General features: G+C 36.8%; 1 protein-coding gene across 6 annotated transcripts in view; it reads right to left on the bottom strand.

Annotated features, from left to right (window-relative positions):
* The window catches only part of SESTD1 (SEC14 and spectrin domain containing 1), a 136,839-nt gene that overhangs the window by 8,646 nt on the left and 104,595 nt on the right, over positions 1-23,598 (bottom strand). For all 6 annotated transcript variants that reach the window (XM_068544846.1, XM_068544841.1, XM_068544844.1 and 3 more), the window contains 5 exons: positions 23,100-23,311; positions 12,876-12,998; positions 4,672-4,866; positions 4,029-4,143; positions 2,414-2,573 (listed from right to left, as the gene is read on the bottom strand). In XM_068544846.1, coding sequence (XP_068400947.1) covers positions 2,414-2,573; positions 4,029-4,143; positions 4,672-4,866; positions 12,876-12,998; positions 23,100-23,311 — 805 coding nt within the window. The remainder of the gene's footprint in view (positions 1-2,413; positions 2,574-4,028; positions 4,144-4,671; positions 4,867-12,875; positions 12,999-23,099; positions 23,312-23,598) is intronic.

Raw genomic sequence — 23,598 nt, 5'->3', positions numbered from 1 at the left:
GGATGCCCTCAAGAAAAGCCCATAACGTATTGTTAAAATGCTACTTGGTTAAATAATTCTACAAGGGACTGAAGGGAAGTAATCATGGTAAGTATTTTTACAATCTGAAGCTAAAAGACAATGTAAGACACTTCAGTGATGAAGATGATATCATACACATATTCAACACATATTGTCAGGTATGAATAATGTGCTTGAAAAGGATAAGACATGGTCTCTACTATTAAGATGGTCTCATTTGGGGAGATGCACTTTTAAATAAACAATGTGATAAACACTACTGTGGAGCTGTATGAGAATAGGGAGGAACAAGTAACAAACTTGCCTTAGAAATCTAAAAAGGCTTCCAAGGATAAGTACCCCTGAGTCTTAAAGAATAAGTAGGAATCCACTCAGCAGAAAACAAGGAAAGACGTATTCTAAGTCATGGATGCATGGAATAGCATGATGCGTTCAGGAAAGTGAAAACAAGGTGTGGTTTTGTAGAAAAATTAAAGGAGGTAAGATTATGCAGGATTGGATTATGAAGGATCTCCTACACTATTCCAAGGAGACTGAACTTCATCTGAGAAAACAGGAAGTCACTGAGAGGGGTTTATACAAGGAAGTTGGGGATTAGATGTGCGCTTTACAAAAGACTGCGCTCTTGGCACAACAGACTGTAGACGAGAAATGCCAGAGGCAGCTAAGATCGGGAAGAAAGAAGTGTTCATGATTCAGAGACAGCAGAACTTGGACATTTGATTAGGCTGTAAGGGATGAGGAAGAGTAAGGATTTTAATAAATCCTTGGGATAAATTCCAAGTTTGGTAGCTGATGGTACTTTTAACCTGGATAGGAAACTAAAGGAGAAGAGCCAAGTTTTGGAGGAGAATGATTCTCATCTGTCCATATTAGTTTTTTTGAGTAGTGTATGGGGCATCCAGGTGGAGACATTCAGTAAGTAAGAGGAACTACGGGTCTAACATACAGGAGAGGGGTCTGGGTCAGAGTCATAACTACTCAATCACAGTCATATTAAAGAAAGTCATTAAAGTAGGGAGAAGACAAAGAGTGAGAAGAGAATTTGGCCTCAGAACAAACCCTGAAAGCAGTGAAATTAGCTAGAGGACAAGAAATCAGTGAAGAAAACCAAGAAGAAACAGAGTGCCAGGAGGAGACTCATAAGGGTGTTTTCAAAGAAGACAAGGTTGTCAGGAAGTTTGAAGAAGGAAGAAAAAGTCATTTGTGCCTAATTCTATTCAGAGTGGTCAAGCAATGTCAGGACCAAAAGTATTCCCTGGATTTTGAGCAAGATCAAGCATTTATTACATGTGGCAACTACAAAGTCACTTGTGACATCAGTAAGAGTATGTTCAGTGAAATGGTGAGGGGAGAGGGGAGACTGAGAAGGGATGAAAAGTAACTAGAGGCAGTGAGGAAGTATGAGTGCAGATTAGACCATCAATGACAGCTGTCAGAAAGGAGAATTCTAGGGCTAGAAGACAAAGGGTTGAAGGTATATGCATGTGTGCAATTGTCTAATTTTTTTTTAATAGGAGAGATTTAAGCATTTAAATGAAAGGCAGGGATCAGAGTAGAGAATGGGAATTGACGGAGTGAGAAGATGATGGGGACACACGGCTTTGATAAGAGCAGACATGTATCATCTTTGTGATGAGAATAAATAATGAAATGGATACGTCTGCAGATATGAGGATAGAAGGAATTTCTGTCTAATGACTACTTTCTCTATGATGCAGGGGAAGAGTTTCTGTGAGGTTTTTGTTGATGACCTCAGAATTTCTAAGTGTACAAAGATTTCACACAACCATGCTAGCCTATATATACTAGCATATGTTAATTTAATCCTTTACCTTGCAATACTCTGCAATTGCTATTGCAAACTGAGTTTTCAAAGAACCCTTTAAATTCCTAGTTCTACATCAAAGGAAGCTAAACATCATCTTACCCAGAGTTTATTGTCTAATCCTTCTACAGCAAATATGAGAACAATGGATGCATGAAAATTTCTGAGACGTTTAGATGAAGAAACACATCAATGTAAATGACATTTAATAGCAACTCTAAACTAAATGAAAATGGAAAAGCAAAATTCTCCAAAAAGAGTTTTCTTAAAAGATAGAAGAGTCATAGGCTACACTGGGGATATGGAATGTGATGTACTTGAGTGGAACTGAAATTTTTACCACTGAGTAAAAAGGGAAAATGTACCCATTAATTGAACAAACTGCCATTATTTGTTAGTACAATTATATACAATAATCATTACATTCACCAAAAACCTACTACATGCCTACTATATAACAGGTAAGAATTTTTACTTTGTATGGAAAATATAATTACATCACTCTTCATTTTAATTAATATTAGGATGTCTTAGCAAAAATTAACATGAACAGTCAAACTTTGCCTTTGTTTCCTAAGCTGCATATCTTCCATCACTCCTTGTATGTGGTCCACATTTTCTTTATTTTCAATGGTTACATCCTTTCCATAGGCCCAGGATGCCTGATTGGAGATCTGATCCAGAAGACCTTGACCTTTTTCACGCAAACCTTGTAATCCTACATCTAAAACAAAAGTTACTATATTTAATCTCTTAAACCAGAGAAGCTTTCCCTCCCTTAAGTAAATCCTCTAGCAGATACTGTACTTGGATTCCAAGTATAACAACTTGGTACATTAAAATACTTTGGGATGGAGCCCTCTGAATATTTCGATCAATAAAACCCCTTTAAATGTGGCTCAAACTGGAGCTCCCTCTCATTCAAATTCTCCCTAAAGAGAATTTCCAAAAGGTGAATTTCCATAGATAACAATTACTTTTCAAAACTGTAAATAGGAAGTGTGAGAATTTCTATTTTGATAAGATTTTCAATTTTTTCCTTTCTGTTTTTATGTAGTCCAATTTTTAGGAGAATAAGGCAAATATTTTGTTCAAAAAACATATGAGTTACAAGACATTAAAACATTCAAGCAATGTATTCTCACTGTAAAAGGACACTGAACATTTTGAGTATAGGTGCTGTCCAGCTTACACCCAACGAGAAGCAACACTTAGGATATGTTTACAAGGCTCTAAATTAGGTACATATACCAGAATTCTTTTAGCATTTTTAAAAGAAAAATATGGTTTAAGAAAACTTGTGACATTTTGAAATAAATTTCATTTGGCATATTAAATACTAAACATGTATTACTCATATCATCTGTTAAAAATAACGAAGACTGTAAGCAAGTAAAATGCCAATACAAACGTGATTTTTCAAACCCATTCGCTCAAGTCCTTTTCAAAATTAATTAAATTGGTTCAATCACATGTCACCATTTTCCACTAAATCTCTGCCTTCAGTTACTGCTTTCCTCTCCTCCATTCTCCTTTGCCCTCCTGTCCCACTCAATACAACCCCCCTCCCATTTTCACATCCACTATCCACCTCTCCCAGTCACGTCCTAGGGAAATTCACTGTATTTCCTACTGTAGTAAAATGTAAAAAGCCTTGGTGTCAAGTAAGGGTACTAGCTTAATGAAACTGGACCATCCTCTCCTTGGAGAGTATGTAACCTCGGCAGTATTCCCAGTTTGGAGAAACAAATGCACAGAACCAAACCAACTATTTTTTCACAAGGTTAGGATATAGCAACAACAAAAATCACTGCATAAAACACAGTTTGGGGCATACAGGGTTTACCACAGAACACTACACAGCTAATTACAGTTTGTGCATGCACTACAAATAACTGCTCAAAGAATATGCAAGACATAGCACCTGTAGATTCGGCTGGGTAAACAAGAAAGGCTGAAGGCCCTGCGAAGGAAGGGTGACTGACCAACAATGAAAAATAAAAACTGTAGCATAAATTACACCCTTTAAGGGGATAAGGGCTTTTTTATACCAATTTTTCCTATGTTCCCTGTAAATAATTATAATTAGATCAGTGTAAGTTGACTTGTCTAACCATGGTAGTGATATTTAAAAAAAAAAAAGAACCCTTATGTTTCAGCATTTTTAAAATCTGCTTACCAACACTTTTCAGCTTCTCTTCAAGCAGTTTTAAAGTTTGCTGAATCGATGCTCCATCAGCTGGTGCTACATCTACGCACAACATCCCTAATAAGCCATCCAACTGCTGAGACAACTAAAGCAGAGGGACACCAAAGAGATAACCCTGATGTAATCAGCATCTAAAGTGTTTAATGATTAATGAGGTTTATATCTAATGAGGTTATCACAATTATACTTGAAAAAGACTCTGCTGTTAAAAGACAAGGACAAATAATTAGAATACATGTTATCTGAATGACAGAACACACAGATGCATGCACCAGGAAGACAAAGCATGTCCAGGTCAGCAGAATGTTAAAAAGTATTGAAACTTCCATTTCAATCTATGTTATAAAGCATGAAGATGGAAAAACTATCCAAATGAAATATATCTAAGAGGTTGGGACACTCTATTTAGACAAAAAAAAAAAAAAAAGTTTAGTTGCATGCAGAATGATTTAAAATTTTTTAAAAAATCAAAGAAGTTTATCTTATTTCCCCCACCAGTAAATTTTATTGTTCCAGAAAAATAATTAGGAGACATGCAAACCTGCAAAAATGATGTGCAGATAAGTATTCAGATAATTTGAAGAAAAGAAAAGCAGTCAGAGTAGACACTTACATCTTGGGCAACACCATGAAACTCAAGAGCTGCTTGTAAGAGATTCTGCCTAAATTCCAGCTGACTGGCCTGTCGATAACAAACATCACTAAGTTGTTGCTGCAGCGACTTCAGTTCCACAAGATCTTCCTCATCCCCAGCATTTAAGAGTGCTGCAATTTGCTGATTAAGTTCCACATAAACTGCAAACCATTCCTGTAATATAGACGTTGTAAAGTAAATTAAGGATCAAATCAGTTCCTGAAGAATACATTTTACAATATCTCCAGATATACTAAGTAACATATATGAGAGTTTTCTAAAGCAAAATTATTTAAATTGAGGACGAAAAGTCCCCAGCGCCCAAATCCTTCCACTGCGATCCCTGGAATTCACTCCTGCCAATAGCAAGATCTATTTGCTCATCCTGGCCTCTAAATGTCCCCTTCTCTTTCCTGTTGTATGTGAAACCTGTCACCCTCAGAGGAAGCAGTTAGCTCTGCAGCCCTTCTGATGGCTGTTTTTGTTTATACAGCCAACCTACCACAAGCCTGGAGGTGGGGGAGATGGCTGCCTCACTCCTCATTACTATTTCCAAACCATTTCTTCTGTTCTTTCTCTCAAAAACCACATCTCCTGTGAAATGCATGTAGTCGGATTACATCCTGCCAACCTTTTCTGTTGCATGCCCTCATCTCAGAGTTAGCGGACTTCCCTGAACTTCCTCTCAGTGCCAGCCTTCTTCCTGACTTCCACTGTGTAGACATCCAATCAACACTGAACTCTTAGTTCCTTGACTCCCTCCCTCACTTCCAACTATCCTGTCCTCACCCCACCTCAGCTACCTACTCCAACAGACACAAAATTTTGTCATTATCATATACTACTATACAGCCCCCAAATCTTAATTTCAAGAATCCCATTCTCTGATCACCAGTTGCTGACTCTCCAATTCACATCCTTTATGTCTGTTCCTACAGCCCCATGAGGTCCACCAATCCATTGATCTCAGCATGTTCTACTGTCCAGCACTCAGGAGCCTCATGTCCTCACTTCTACCCTTTGTCAGAGGCTACAACCACCTCCCAGGGCACAAACCATGCTCATGCCCTGCTCTCTTTCCTTCCATCAGATTCACGTGTCAAAATGAAGAACAGATGCAGAAAAAGCATCCATTTATGAGAAAAACTCTCCAGAAAGTGGGCGTAGAGGAGACAAACCTCAACATAATAAAGGCCATATATGAAAAACTCACAGCTAACATCATACTCAATGGTGAAAAGCTGAAAGCATTTCCTCTGAGATCAAGAACAAGACAAGGATGCTCATTCTCACCACTTTTATTCAAGACAGTTTTGGAAGTCCTAGCCACAGCAATCAGAGAAGAAAAAGAAATAAAAGGAATCCAAATTGGAAAAGAAGAAGTATAACTGTCACTGTTTGCAGATGACATGATACTATACATGGACTATCCTAAGGACACCACCAGAAAACTACTAGAGCTCATCAATGAATTCAGTAAAGTTGCAAGATATGAAATTGATTACAGAAATCTGTTGCACTTCTATACACTGAAAACAAACTATCAGAAAGAGAAATTAAGGAAACAATCCCATTTACCATTGTATCAAAAAGAATAAAATACCTATGAATAAACCTACCTAAGGAGGTAACAGACCTGTACTCGGAAAACTGTAAGACACTGATGAAAGAAGTTGAAGACGACACAGGTGGAAAGATGTACCATATTCTTGGATTGGAAGAATCAATATTGTTTAAATGACCGTACTACCCAAGGCAACCTACAGATTCAATGCAATCCCTATCAAAGTGCCAATGGGATTTTTCAAAGAACTAGAACAATTTTAAAATTTGTATGGAAACCCAAAAGAACCCAACAGCCAAAACAATCTTGGGAAAGAAAAACAGAGCTGGAGAAATCAGCCTCCCTGACTTCAGAATGCAAAGCTACAGTAATTAAAACAGTATGGTACTGGCACAAAAAAAGACCCATGATCAATGGAACAGAATAGAGAGCCCAGAAATAAACTCATGCACTTGTGGTCAATCTATGACAAAGGAGACAAGAATACATGATGGAGAAAAGACGGTCTCTTCAATAAGTGGTGCTGCAAGAACTAGACAGCTACATGTAAAAGAATAAAATTAGAACATTCTCTAACACCATATACAAAAATAAACTCAAAATGGATTAATGACCTAAATATAAGACCAGATACTATAAAACTCCTAGAGGAAAACATAGGCAGAACACTCTCTGACATGAATCGCAGCAATATTTTTTTGGATCTGTTTCCTAAAGCAAAGGAAATAAAAGCAAAAATAAACAAATGGGACCTAATGAAACATAAAAGCTTTTTCACAAAAAAGGAAACCAACAAAAATTACAACCTACTGAATGGGAGAAAGTATTTGGAAATGATATGACAAATAAGGGGTTAATATCCAAACTACATAAACAGCCAACATAACTCAACATCAAAAAATAAACAGCCTGATTAAAAAATGGGCAGAAGACCTGAACAGACATTTTTCCAAAGAAGACATACAGATGGCCAACAGGCACATGAAAAGATTCTCAACATCACTAATCGTCAGGGAAATGCAAATCAAAACCACAATGTGATACCACCTCACACCTGTCACGTCACATCTGTCAGAATGGCTATCATCAAAAGGAACACAAACAACAAATGTTGGCAAGGATGTGGAGAAAAGGGAACCCTTGTACACTATTGGTGGGAATGTAACTTGGTGCAGCCACTGTGGAAAAGAGTATGAAGGTTTCTCAAAAAACTAAAAATAGAACTAACATATGACCCAGCAATTCTACTCCTGGGTTTATATCCAAAAAAAACCCAAAAACGCTAATTCAAAAAGATACATGTACCCCAATGTTCATAGCAGCACTATTTACAATAGCTAAAATATAAAAGCAATCTAAGTGTCCATCTACAAATGAATGGATAAAGAAGATGTGGGATACATGCACACACACACACACACACACACACACACACAAATGGACTACTACTCAGCCATAAAAAAGAACAAAATGTTGACATTTTTAGCAACATGAATGGACTTAGAGGGCAATATGCTTAGTGAAATAAGTCAGAAAAAGATAAATCTATATGATACTGTATGATAATCCATATAAATGTGGAATCTAAAAAAATACAACAAACTAGAAAATATAATAAAAAAGATGCAAACTCACAGATATAGAGAACAAACTAGTGGTTACCAGTGGGGAGAGGGAGTGGGGGGGGGCAAGACAGGGGGTGGGGATTAAGAGCTACCAACTATTAGGTATAAAATAAGCCACAAGGATATACTGTACAACATGGGGAATATAGCCAATATTTTATCATAGCTATAAATGGAGTATAACCTTTAAAAACTGTGAATCACTATATTGTACACCTGAGACTTATATAATATTGTGTATTAACTGTACTTCCATTTGAACAAACAAAACCTCAGACCTGGTTTCTCTGCCTGCTGTGTGCCTCCAGCAGCTGAAGGTGGCTAGATCAAATCAACTATGTGGATAGGTGTCTTTTTAAAGTTGTGACCAAATAACCTCAAATGGGCCTTCAGAAACCCTATTGTATTTCTCTAGTTATTTCACCTCCCTATTCTTATGATATGTTTTTTTCACTTCTTAAATCTCCAACTCCCTTTCACCTCTTCACTCTAGCCAAAAATCCAACTTCATAATTCACTTCGACGCCATCAGAAGAGAACTCTTTCATCCTCTCACAGACAAATCTATGACCTTCCCCGCTTCTGCAGCCCTAGGCTCTGCCCTCCCTGCTAAAATAATGAAGGAACTCTGCCTGATTCTAAGGCCAACTGCTCCACTGCAATCTATAGACTAACCTCTGCTGCCTATGCAAGGCTTTCCTCTTGCAATTATCTTCTCTTTTCAACTGGATTATTCCCATCAGCGTACAAATAAACTGCATCTTCTACTAAAAAACAAAATATATACTTAAGATATGTGCATTTTAATGTATGTAAATTAAAGATAAAAAACCTTCCCTTAAAGGAGATCGTTATACTCACTCTATCTTATTTCCTATTCTTTTTTTAATTCACTCTGATCAGGATTTTTGTCCTTCCCACTCTTATCAAAAAATCTCAGTCTTTATCTTATTGGACCTCTCAGTTGATTTTAACAAAGGTGACCACCTCTCCCTCCTTTTGCACTTCTTTCCTGAGCCACACAGATCCTTTTCGGCCTCTTCTGCTGGCTCTCCTTCCTCTCCTTGCCCTCTAAATTTAGGAGTGACCCAGGGTTCAGCTTTCCAAAGGCTCTTTTCTTCTAAACCAATACTCATTGGGTTTGGATGATTTCATCTTGTCCCACGCCTTTAAGTAACATCTATAGACTAATAATATCTTCAACACTGACCTCTTCCCCAGATACTGATACCCAACTGTCTAACAGCTATCTTCATTTGGATGACTAACCTGCCCCCACAGATACTGATTCTCCAGCCTCCCAAACCTACTTCTCTCAGCATTCCCCACCTGAATAGTCATTAAGGCTAAACACATGACTCCTCCAAGAGCCAGTCCTGCCGGCTCAACCTCGTAAGCCTGACAACTTCTCACCACTTCTGCTGCCTCCATTCTGTTAGCTTCCTGTCTTCCTATTTCACTGTTCGTCCCTACTCCCTATCCCCTATACAATAGCTGGTGATCTTTTAAAAACATAAATCAATTATCTGCTCAAATATTTCTCCAATGATTTCACATAATATTTAAAACAAACTCCAAGTTCCTTTTTCTGGGCTAAAATCACATGACATGTTTTGGCCCCTGACTCCCTATCTTGCTCACTGCACTCCAACACTGCCAACATAACTGCTGTTCCTCTATCATGGCAAGCAAGCTCCTGCCACAGAGTGTTTCTACTGCTGTGTCCTCGATCTGAATTGCCCTTTGCTTGGATTACTCCTTCATATCATTTCAAGGTCTCTGATTAAATGTCATCTCCTCAGAGAGGCCCTTCCGGAAAGCCTTACCTATACTGCTCTCCACTCCCTCTTTCCTCAACTTGAATGTAGGTTCCGTATGATAAGACAGTGCTATATTCTCAAGAGCCCAGAACAACAAGTGACATTTAGTATGTGCCCTACTAGCATGTACTGAGTGAACATATAAAACACTTTTTATATTAGGTATTGTAGATTTGTTGACATTAAATTAGGTAGGTAACAGGTACTGTTCCAAATGCGGTCTCTCTTATGCCCTGTACCTAAAACTTGGGTTTCTCTAATTTGTCATATTGTCTTATTGCCTGAACTACTATGGAATTTTTGAGTATGATTACAGAGATGACGTAGTCATACGTAATTCAAAGAACACTAGATTTGAAAGACAGACTCAAGGTCTGTCGTTTTGCTTACTAAGGGTGTGATCTTCATCAAGTCACTTAATCTCTCAGAATCTTTTCATTTCTTTACAGCAGTATGTTCAACAGGTGGCGATTTTGCTCCCTAGGGAATATTTTGCAATATTTAGAGACATTTTTAGCTGTCACAACTGGGAGGGAGGGATGTTACTGCATCTAGTGGGTAGAGGCCAATGATACTGCTAAATACCTACAATCACAAGACAGTCCCTACAACAAAGATTTATCAATAAATAAATCAGCAATGCCAAGGTTGAGAAAACCTGTTCTCTACAGCTGTCCCTCGGTGTCCTTGGGGGATTGGTGCCGGGGATTCCAAATTCCAGCCATGCTCAAGTCCCAATTTATGTAAAATACTTTCTAACCACACAGGGATTATAAGGTTAATGGAGACTGACTGATTTAAAGCAGAAAATATTGCCTGAGAAAATGATCACTGTTGTGTTCTAAATAGAAAGGGATTTCAGTCTTATCTATAGTACTTACAAATTTAGTTAATGCTCTAAATAAGTTGGTCTAATTCTTTGAAGAATAACAGTGATTCAGAGGAAAACAGTAAACTAAAGGATAAAGGACCTGAGATATTATTTCTTGCAGTGAGAACTCTCTATATCAGATCACCTGGGGTGCTTATTAAAAATACCTAAGCGCCTCCCCACCTACCAAATCAGAGTCTGTGGGGGTGGGGCTCTGCCACAGGCCTTTTAACAAACACATCAGGTGACTCTCATGACCATTAAGGGTTAAGAACTACCATCCTCAAGCTGATTTTTTTTTTCCTGGTTTAAACTTGCAAACTATAGGCCCTAATAACCAGACCAGAGATGCAAACAATTTAAGAACTCCTATGTCTCATGAAATTAACACCTGAAATTAGAACTGAGGTTGTCATAGAGAAATAATCAGTCTCTCTGGGATGTGGGGGAAAAAATCTTATATATATTATATAAATACACACACACACACACACACATATTTTAATCAAAATGTTCCTTCCTAGGAAATTGGGGAACATAAAATTTATAGAACCTCAGATGAACAGGCTGCATTCAGTTCATTTATGGTCATTCTCTGGTTTACTTCTCATAAACATTTAATTGTATAGAAAATGATTATTTCTAGCCCCCTCCCCCAGAAAAAAAAAACCACACACACAGAAACAAAAACAAACTTAAAAAAACAATCCACCACCAAGATATGGGATTTGGATTAAGATGGTAAATAAGAAATGAACCTGGATGTTCACATACTAGCAAAGAGCAGTCATCAGGATTGACACTGGAAATGTATGTGAATTGGTGGTGATGCACAGTTGGTGAAATGATGGGTATTTATACTTTATACTATGATATAGGAATCTCAGTCTAGGAGGAAAGAAACACTGCCAACTCACTTAGGCTAATACCTTAGGAAGAAATGGGGTCTTGATTCTTTACGCAGACCTGTTTTGCTGCTTACTATAAGGCACAACACACCAGTATTCTCTTCGGAGACCAGAAGTCAGTACTGTGGGATGGGGAGACACTGACAGAATCCTAAAGCAACGTCAGAGATTTATGCTTCTGCACCTTCCTATTATGTGCTTTTCCTACCACTCACCTACCTCCACCTAAAAGCTAAAGTAAGATTACTGGATGAAAATACTTTAAAAATTATTTTAAGTTATTATAATCATTTTCATACACCTTAATATTTTTTCTGTTGTGCTTACCTACTATTCAAAAACCAAGTAAACTTCTCATTGCCACTCCTTGACAAAGAACTATATATTAGTAGCATTTTCATTTTCTATATATTAGCATTGAATATCCTAATCAATTTGGGTTTATTTTTAGCTTTATTTCTGAATTATGGTTTTATAAAGAATCTAAAATGTAATACTTGACAGAGTGCTTTAACACCAAATGGTATATTAAAAGTTTCTCCAAATTCTGCCCATATTAAGCAATCAATACACTAAGAATTTGTCATTATAGTTTCATAGGACCTGAACAATTCCAAAATAGGCTTTAAAGTGTTGACTTTTATTTACAAAGAGGAAAGAAAACTTTAAATAAAATATTAGAACATCTTAAAAATAAGCTGATATACGCGTCCGGCAGCAAACAACCTATTCTCAAGGTGACAATGCAGTGCCACCTATTGGTTAAAACAGTGCAATTCAAGTTTTGCCTTTTAGAATTTCATGGAATTTTTTTTTCTGAATATTTTCAATCTCTGGTTGGTTGAATCCTTGGATGTGCATGGAACCTGTGGATACGGAGGGGCCAACTGTATATATATATTATCTTTGCAATTTTCCTAGTTAGTACTTGTAAGAGACTTAAATATGAAATTCCATAATTGAAAAATCTATATATTTTATGCATTTCACAGGTTCCAACATAATGGTTTTTCCTTTTATGCTGAAAAAAAACCTGAATACTTTGTATTTAACTTACAGCTCCTGTTCCTGAGGTTATACTTTTTAAATTCAGGACTAGATAAAGGTTGTATTTTTGTACTATCACTCTTTCTTCTGTTACACTAGTTTTTAAAATTTCACATGAATTGTGTTTCTATAAAAATATGTAATTAAGCTATACTGGAGACAAAACCAAAACCAAACTTCTAATGAGTACGTACTAGGTGGTCAAAATGTACTTGATAGCCATTAAACATACCGTACTTTATGCCCCTAAACCAAGGTGTACAGCAACTTATCACTTAGTACCACACATGCTATTAATTATGCACATTAATAGTAGCTCTGTAACTTGCAGAGGAAAGAGCCTCTCACACTGTGCTGGCTCTCGATCTCTTCGTGCTTCTGCTGTAGGGCTTGGGAAGCCCGAATGGAGTCTCCAATCCCCCACTGGGCTCTCAGCTGTTCTGATCCAGGCCCTTCAAGCCAGTTCACAACCTATGAACGGAAGTTGAGATGAAATTTTTAAATAATCAAAAACTTCTCAAACTTTCATTCTAATTGGTTTTCCCTTCCCAAAGTTCCTCAAGTATTTTTAACTTAAATTCTTTAAATTCTATTGTATAGGCAGTAAACGTTTCTTCTACTATACAGCCATAATGTGACAACTTTTCCAAAACCTAAATTTGATAAAATGTACACTACAGCACCTCAGGCTTCCAGCTATCTGATCACCTGCCAGGCTAAAAGAAATATGACATGCTCCCATAAAAGAGGCTTAAAAATTAACTTATGATGATAAGAAAATTAGAGAACTATAGGATTTAGAATTGGAAGGGACACCAGAAATGACATTGGTCAAATTTCTTATCTAATACTTAAGAAAACTGAGTTTCAGAGAGATTAAGTGACTTGTTCAAGGTAACATAATTCATTATTAAAAAACTAGGACTAAAAGCCACGTGTCCTGCCTCATACTCTAAAGTTCCTTCCAAAGCACTCATAAAACAGAATCAATTAACTGATATTAAAGTTAAAATACTATTTTTCTCACTTTGAAAAGAAAGTTAAAAACTGTAGAATTATACTACTGCAGTACCCTCTAGGGGTTCTTCTTAGGATCAGCCAAACATTCAGACCCACAAGACCATCTGAAGTCCCCTTGGCACCAAGTCTACTCAGAAGGATGAAGGGAAGGGACTACAGTCTGCCAGGGTAGCAGCACTGGGTGCTTCTCTTCTGCCGGGTCCCTGAAGCAGTCCAACAGTTCAGGAGATGAGATCCATATGGGACAGATATGGGAGACACTCTGGCATCAAAACCTCACACCACACAGGCATCATGCCCATTATAAAAGTCACTGAGCTCCAAGATGCCCGAAGTTATGCCTTCCATCAAGTATTAACAGTTCTCCCAGTCCAGAGCCAGAATAATTTTTACTACAAGCAATGTCGCCTGGTAACACAGTTGGCATTTTTATCAGGTTTTCAAGGGAACAGACCTAGATACTTAAGCAAAGATCAAATTCTCATGAACAAGAAAGGGTTTTGTTTTCTCTACCCACAAACGTATATACTCTAAAACTACACAGACACAGTGAAGTAATTCTAACAGAAAAAAATATTGCCCAGCTTTACCAAGCTGAATTACTATTTATCAAGCTAATTACAATCAGGAAGTCAACAACAGCTAAACTTAGGATATACCCTGAATCTAAACTTAGGATAGCTCCCAAGAAGTGAATGAGGATGTCTGTGCAGCATGATATTAGAGACTCAGTGGACAGACAGGCTAACCGTATCACAGACCCACAGTGCATTCCATAGTTATTACTAGGTTAAAATATATTTAAAATCTAAGAGTTTATGTAATTTTAATAATCGTATAAAAGTACCACATCATAGGGGAAAATCATATGTGTTTCCTTCCATTAATTTTTCACATGCATTGCATTTTCATATGTTACTCCAGATTTAAGTGCTGCAGCCGATTGTCAGAGTACAAGTCATTTCTATCCTGTGTTTTTCACTTCCTTGTGGCTACAGTTATTATCATTTTAATGGCTCAAAACCCCTTTTTTAAGAAGGCCAGCCTCCTTGCCGGCCTCCCTCCTTCGCTCCCTCCCATCTGTACAAACAACCAACCAACTCACCCCACTAAGAGCTAAGTAAGCAACGTCCTACCTCAAGTAACTATTATACCTGCTTTCACAACTCCCAATTCCCTATTGTTGAGCATCTAAGTAATTTTAAGATGAACATATATATAGCAGTTATGCAACAGAATTTTTTTCTAAATCTCTATTGCTTTCCTAGAAAACATTTTCAATAGAGATCTTGGGTCCAATGATGATGCAATGTTAATCGCTAATAGTATACATCATAAAATTACTCTCTAAAACACTTGTTTCTATTTGAAACATCCAAGTCATGAAAGTTTTAACTGAGAATAACCTTTGCAAGGTATATAAACTGACTACTGCTTTTACTTTATTTTATTTTTTTTTTATTTTCTGAGATTCTCAGTGCAATTTATTGAGAAACACCCACGTGAGGGCTCTGGGAGAAACAGTATCTCTTTCTGACAACAAATATATTTTGTCGTTTCAAAAAAAACTCTGGAAATGGGGTTCTTGTCCTCAGTCTACTTCAAGCTTAATGTAAGAGATGAGATGGGTAGTCAACCAAAATAATGCAGCAATGATTACATTTAATTTGAAAGCATTTATATTTATTACAAAAGTGGGTTAGAAACAGTCACTAAGAAAAAAGTTGGTTAGATCACAAGAATGTTGGTTAAGTTCCTACGTGAATGATACTTCCTACGTGAATGATACTAACTTTGAGTAAAATTAGGGGAAAGTTTCCTGGAAAACAACGTAGACGTGATCTACTTTTGAATTTTATATCTCCTTACATAGATTGGTAAAAAACAGCAAGACTTTTTGTTTTCTTAATAACCAGAGGGGAAAAACAGAACTACATACTAAATAAAAATCTTTTCATGAGGACCCAATACTCATCTTTGCTTAAATATTTCTCCCAGTGGGAAATCCTATACTGGTTCTGCATTACATTCGTGATGAAATGTGGCTATCTGGCATGGCCATACAATGCCATGGATGATGGGGCCCTGCCTATCCTTCACCATTTCCTTCTTTAACCGAGCCCACGTTGAACTTTTAGTGCTCCCCAAGGGCGCCATGTTCTCTCACTAGTCTTGCTTCGACATGGGTTGTCCTCCTGCCTGAAATCTTTTGAGCCCCTTCTCTTTGTGACCTCTTTTTCATCTTTCAAGATTCATCTCACGCTATAGATTTTGATGATTTTGGTTTTAAGTTTTCTACTGAACTGTTTATTTTTCTTTTGATCCATTTTTTAAAATGAGTTATTTTTTCATTTCCAAGGGGTTGGATGCTTTTGATCTGTTTGAACTTACACTATTGATTTCTAGTTGTCAAAACGAATTCAAATAAAGATGACATTCTTGTGATTATTCTCATTATTTCTTTTTAATTTTGAAACTGCCTACATAATGAGAATACTTTAAAGAGCATTATTATAAATTATGCGTTTTGGAGTTATAATTTAGAGCAATATTCTCAAACCAAAAACCCTTAGAGTCATTCTTGACTCTTCTTTTTTTCCTTTTACACCCTGCATATCTGATACGCCTGGAATCCTGTTGTTTTGACTTTCAAAATAAACCTGTTCTAAGCCTACTTCAGGCCTTACCTAGATTCTTGTGGTAGCCGCCCAACCAGGTTTTCTGCTTTTAGTTTTGCCCCCTACATGGCTGACTATTACTTCTAAAATACTTCCACCAAGTTTAAAACAGAAATCTCTTCAGGTGTATTTCTAAATATTAGTGAGAATGAATAAATTGCAAATGTTTGCTTACTAACAGTACATGATCTTTTGGGATTTCTCTCTTTATGTGTGAGCCCATTTATGTCCTAGTATCTTAAATATTAATATATTCTTAGCTTCCACCTTCTCTTTATAAGGTTTTAATACTAAAGAGCAAAAACTCAAAAACAAAAAAGTCCAAGTATTATTTTTGACTCACTGGAATAGCCTAACTGCTATGATTTTCTTTGCTAAATTCTGTTTTCAGAGTCCTAAATTCATCTGCAAACCTCTACTGCCAGGTACTCTTTAGAATACAATGCTTTGCTCCTCAACATCTCCACTTTTTCTGCTTTACTCTTTTGTATGAGCTATATTTGGAGGGGCAGGGTACTAGGATCCTGTTTGTCTCTGCTAGCCTGTGGAAAGTATCACTCTTTCACAAAAGAGACAGATGAGCAGTTCGGTCTTAAGGAAGCACTAGGCATGACTCTGAAATTCTGGCTCTGCCCCTAGGAGTTGAAAGACTTTGGTCCATCACCTTTGAAATGGTGTTAATGCTACCTACTGTACAGGGTTCTTGTCAGGATTATACAGTCATTATACATAAGACACTTAAGCACAGTAGATGATACCAATAGCTGTTAGCCTCTTTGCTTTCCCCACTTTTTCTGAAGAAAAAAGCCTAGCTCCTTCTATTTATTCACTCTTTATAAACTATGTCTCACATCTGCATTTTACAGTAAAACCCATATGTTTTTTAATCCCCGAACTAAGTGTTTTTAGTCTATGCTTTTAAAAAATGGAAATAAAAAGAGTAAGTTTTAAGAAAGCTCATGTAAACACTTTGAAACAAGTTTCCATTCCCTTTGGGGGACTCAATTGCTTCTCACTGATTACTATGTATTACGAATATGAATATAGAAACAGATATACAACGGCATTTAAGTATTTTAAACAATTAATATAATAAATTATTTCACTAAAAATGTCTAAATTCTAAAAATAAGGGTGGAATGAAAATAACTCAGAAATTTTAACTAATTAATGTGTTATATATTATTTTTAAGAACGTATGGCAACATTATTTAAAATTTAAACTTTGAAACTCTAGAAAACTTTTAAACGGTAGAAACAAAAGAGGCAGGTTAATATAAATCATGATAACTGGGGAAAAACAATTCATTAGCAGGGAACTTTCAAAGAGTTATAAATTTAAAAATAAATTTTAAATAAAGCAAAGACATCTCCTTGGCACACACACACACAAAAACAGTTACACAGTCAAGTGTACATATAGTTTTAACGTATGCTGAAAGTTAATTTCCCTTAGAATGTAACATCAGTAACGTAAACACCATAAATGTGTGACTATTTCTAATAAAAATGATGCAAACTGAGGTTGATACCCCAGTAAATAAATCTATTTAAATGCATTAATGATGGTGGTTTGCCAAACTGGGTTATAAAACTTAATTTCAATCAGGACATCTTGCTCATCAGTCAATCTGAATATTAACTTACTGCAAAAACAGTTTCATGCACAATCCATATCAATGTGACCTCTCAAACGGTTACATTTATATGCAAAGTATAACCTTGGAGATGTGCTCTTAGAATCCACCATGACAAATATTTGCAGAGGCCAAAAATTCATGTGACTATCCATCATTTTTTCCTGGCCAGGCTGATTTCTAAAGACTGCATGAGAGAATATCTAGAAGCATGTTAGGTCAAACCAGGTAGAAGGGCATATCAAGCAGATGTCAAGCATCTGACCAGAAGAAAGAATATGGAGAACTGGGATCACTGCCTCCAGCTGTATACTTTAGCAACTCAGAGTTATCCTATTTTGCATCTATGGTTCCTTTCTACAAAGGAAGAAAATCACATGGATGATTCTAGAAATAACATTTGCAATGCTGGCAGAAATTACTGCCACAATAAATAATGAGAATAGCGATAGCTTATTTCAGTGAAGTGGCATCGTCTCCTATCCAGAAGTACGTGAAATCTGATTTTTAAATGTAGCGGCAGCAACATGGAGAACTTCTGCATTCCACGTGAAGTCTAATGCTACCGATCTGCACTGTGGGGAATAAATGGCTGACAACTACAATGGTTATTACCATATAGTTTATCTATTAGAGCTATTGGTTTCTTTTTCATTATGTTCTGTTTTCAGTGATAAATCAGTAAAAAACGAGATGTGGAAAATTTCAACTTTCATTAATTTTACACAATCAGAGGTAGTCAACTTTATGATTATCTTTACATAAACATCAAAAAATTTCATTTTCCCCAAATTTGCAAGACTGAAGATGGTAGTTTATATTCTGTGTGTGCAGACATGATCAACATATGTTACTAAATAGCTAAACTTAAGTAATCATTCTGGCAAGAGAAATAGAACTTTCCCTAAAATGTGACCTGTGAAAAACAGAGTGTAGAAACCATCACCTGATGAATATTAATGCTCTAACCAATTCACATGTAATGCTTATAAAGAAAATTGAACTGTAATGAGGTTTATTTGTTTTTAACAATAATCTCATGACCATCACCACCAGCATTATAAGTATCATCATCATCTCCTTTCTCTAGCTTCTTTATTCTTTATCCAGTTGAGCTGGTCCATCATTTCAAAAATGCATGTCAATACATTAACTCCTTTGCCCCTGATGTCACATAGCAAAGCACAAATGCTGGGGGAATCCCATCACCCACGTCCTCTGGTGCCTGCACATCAACAGCCAGCCATGAATTGACAGGGTCACGTAACAGGCCAGAAAGTTTCCACCGTAAGTTCAAGATCAGCACTATCTAAAAATACATCTACACTTCCATGGTAATTTCACTCTTCCAATCCCCAAAATGAAAATTTTGAATCATTTCCACACCATTTAAACCTCTAACCCTCTTTAACTACTGCCCTCCCCATCCCCGTCCTGCCTCCAAACCTCCACCACCAAAGAGATTCCCTTTGTCTCTTACTTAAAAACAAACAAACAAAAAACAACAACAAAAAACCTAATCACTCAAGAACTACTTCATCTTCTTGATGCCTGACTTATATATATGGAGGCAACTCTGGATCATCCTACCATCTCTCTCCTGTTACAAAGGAAGAGTTCTCCCTCCTCCATTCTAAAGCTAATCCCTTCAGCTCCGCTTTGGAGTCCATTCACTTCCACCTTGTCACGAACTTGATAGTATTAATTATTCTCTCTTCCATGTTCAACTCCTCCCTCCAAACATATACTTCCCCCCTAGAATTTAAGCCTCTTAGTTTTCCATATTACAAACACAAACTAACAAAAATAAACTACACTTGACCCCAGCTGTGGGCTGAACTGTGTTCCCACACTCCCCATATGCTCAAGTCCTAACTCCCAGTGCTTCAGGATGTAACCATATTTATTTGAAGACAGGGTCTTTAAAGAGGCACTTAAATTAAAATGAGGTTATTAAAGTGGGCCCTAATCTAATATGACTGGTGTCCTTAAAAGGAGAGGAAATTTGGACACAGGTAGGTATAGAGGGAAGATGATATGAAGACATAGGGAGAAGGCATCAGTAAGCCAAGGAGAGAGGACCTGGAACAGATCCTTCCCTCACTGCCCTCAGGTGGAATCAACCCTGCTAACTCCTTGATCTTGGGCTTTTAGCCTCCAGAAAAATGAGGAAATACATTTCTATTGTTAAGTCCCCTAGTCTGTAGTACTTTGTTACAGCAGACCTAGCAAATTAATACACCCTCACTTCTAGGCACTGCTCTGTTTCTCATCTTTCCTTCAGAGACAAAATTCTCAGCAAGTTCCCTACACTCCACGTCTCCTTCACCACACCTCACTTTCATTCCTGAATTCACTCCAATGTGCTACTGGCCCTGCTACTGCATACCCTGGGATCACCAACGACCTTGACCTTGTGGATTCTTAGTGAGCATGTTAAGTTTTCCTCTTTTTCAATCTTCCAGCAGCATTCGACAGGGTTCCCAACTCCTTCCCTGACATGCTTTCTTCTTTTGACTTCCAGGACACAGAGCTCTTCACACTTTCCTTCTTCATCTCTGGCCAATCCTCCACTGCCTTCTCTTCAGGAGTATGCTACTCTATCTTGTCATTAAATGCTGGAGCTTCTCAAAGCTCAGTTACAAAGCCCTCTTCTCATCCACTCTCAGCTCTTTCCTTGGGAAATTCTCACCCACATCAATGCTTTAATTACCATTCATACACAGATGACAAACAAGTATGTCACCAGCTCAGACTTCTCATTTCTGGACCTGTTTGGGACTACCTTTATATATCTTCTCTTAGATGTCTCAAAGTCTCCTGAAAATTCACCATGTCTAAAACCAAACTCATGATTTTCCACACCTTTTCCATCTGCACGTAAACCCAAACCTGTCCAATTTCCCTAATTAGACAACACCAACATCCATTAAGTCTTGCAAGCCAGAAAAATGCTTCATCTCTGATATTGTCTTCTTTCTCACCCTTCCTCCTTCCACTCTCCTTGGGACTTGAGTGGTTGCAATTTTACAACTATTTGTGTAGTTATGTAGCCATGCACCAAAAGGCGGGACACCCTGTCTGTTGTTACTCACCATTACATTCCACCGAGCACAATGTCACACTATTGTAGATACTCATTTCTTTAACGAGTGAGCAAATAATAGATAATACTAATAAAAACGCGTATGTGCCAAGCTAAACATTTTATTAAAATTATCTTCTTAATCTTTGTAACAGCCCTATTAAGTAGGTATTATTATTATTATTGTTGTTGTTATTGTTTTCCTCACTTTACTGAGGAGGAAGCTAGGGCATAGAGGAGTACACTTCCTTCCCAAGAACAAACTTGAAAGTGGCAGAAGAGAGTGGACCCAGGTTACTGGGGTACTTGTATACCACTATGCTATTCCATCTTTATGGTTTTCAAAGATACTCTCAAGCTATTTAACTAAAGTTTACCTGAGTTTAATACAAGCTACCTTTAATTTATGAATATATTATGTAGAAAAAATTATATATAATTAACATATGCTCAGAAATCTTCAGTTTCTATGTAGTTATCATGAGATAAAGCCTAAATCCTGTTGCCTGGAATTCAAGATCTTCCAGGATCCAACTCCTTCCCTCCTTTCAAGCCTTTTTCCCCATGACACCCTGATGCTCTAGTCAGGGGTCAGCAAACTACAGCTTACAGGCCAATTCTAGCCTACCACTTATTTTTATAAATAAAGTTTTACTGAAACACAGCCAAACACATTTGTTTACACAATGACTATGCATTACAATGGCAGTTAAATAGCCACGGGTTCAAGAATAACTGTATGGTCCAAGAAGCCTAAACATTTACTACGTGGCCCTTTACAGAACTAGTTTTCCAACAGCTGAACTAGAATTCTAGGCTACAATCTAGTTCAATGGGAACAAATATAATAGCTAGCATTAGCTGAGTGCTGGGTTCTTTCAACAAACCTTTCAAAAGAGGTCCTGTTACCCCTGTTTTATGTGAATGAAAGAAAGAAGGAAGAGAGAGAAAGAGAAGAAGGGAAAAAAGAAAGAAGGAAGTCAAACTGAGGCTCAGGTGGGTGAATAATGTGACCATGATCACACAGCAAATAAGTGGAAGAACTGGGATTCAGAGCATGCTCACTGACTATGTTCCATGACTCAAAGGCCAAACACTTTCCCTGGTGCCTACTGCTGCCTTTTTCTTCAATAGAACTTGGGATTTCATGTTATTGTTTATTCATGCTATTCTTTCTCCTCCACAGAATGCCAATTCTCCTTTAAAACCTAAAGGAGGTGCCTGGTGAAGTCTTACACATTCTTGGGGACAAGCTCAAGCACCACCTCTTTCCACTAAGTCTTCCGAGATCACCTGCAACCAGAGGAATAATCCTTCCATTGAATGCCCACAGCACTTCAGGCATTCCCTTGTGACACCTAACACTTTCCCCCCACTTAAGTTTAATGTAGCAAAGCCCAAGTTTACCTTTATATCCTGTAGAAAAAGCACAATGCCTTCTATATAATAAGTACTTAACAAATACTTATCTAATGAATGAATTTAGATTAAAAACTTTGGGACACTTCTAATCTGGATTTTTAAAGTGAAATATTTAAGATTTACTTCTTAATAATTCAACAGATCAAAATCCAGAATGTAGTCTAAATACAGAAATGTCTTCCTTAGTATCGATTTTTAGCATTTTTAACCTACTTATAAAAATCAATTTTTAAAGGAACTAAAAATTCATAAGAATTAAATATACTTAAAGTTTTCTATCAGTATCATAAAATAAGGAAACTTAATATTATAATTACTTATATTACACATTAACATTTTGCTAGGATAGAAAAACTCTTCATAATGCCCAAATTAAGAACAACAACAAAAAAACAAGTTATTAGAAATTTAAAATAAATCTAAGGTCAATAATAAAATGTTATTTATTCCAAGAATACAGAGACCACAAGTGATGTTTCCAACAGCTAGTTATTTTTGAAATTCTGATAGAGTAAGCTGAATGTCAATGTCATCACTGTAGAAATAATATAATTTAAATGCAAATACTAATTGTAAAAATAGTTTGAGAGTCTGGTTTGACATTTCTAAAGTTCTCTATATAATGTAAATAAGGCTTAGTATAAAATCAGGTACAGAGTAGAAATTACACACAGACACAAAAAAATTTAGATTTTAAAAAGAGTTTAATATGTTGGAATCAGACACCTACCTGCATCACCTTCTGTTGAATCTCTTCTAACTGTGTACGCTTACTACGTTGCCTACAAACTTCCTGGTAGCGGGTATATTGCTCTCGCAGTGAATCTAATAATTTCATAACCTGTGGCTGTGCAAGCAGTTCATCATCCATAGGAGACCACGAGACCCCTCCATCTGAGCCATTAAATCGACGCTGCTGTAATTCGGATAACAATTCATGTCCTTTAAGAAGGAAAGATACTTATAATTAATATCCATAAAGAAATACAAATCTTACTTCTCAATCTTCTCAATTCTAATCCCTTATTTTTAGAACGTATCTGCCTATATATTTACCTACCAGGTCTTAAGTACTGAAATGCAATTTCTCAATTTATATAGATATAAATAGGAAAACTGCATGCGTACATATACATATGGATATATACTATGTCATATATCATAGCTCTATCATATACAGACAGTCCCCGATTTAACGATGGTTTGATTTACAATTTTTCGACTTTATG

Source organism: Eschrichtius robustus, chromosome 5, assembly GCF_028021215.1.
Source record: "Eschrichtius robustus isolate mEscRob2 chromosome 5, mEscRob2.pri, whole genome shotgun sequence".
NCBI classification, from domain to species: domain Eukaryota; kingdom Metazoa; phylum Chordata; class Mammalia; order Artiodactyla; family Eschrichtiidae; genus Eschrichtius; species Eschrichtius robustus.
This window is presented reverse-complemented; position numbering and strand designations above follow the sequence as displayed.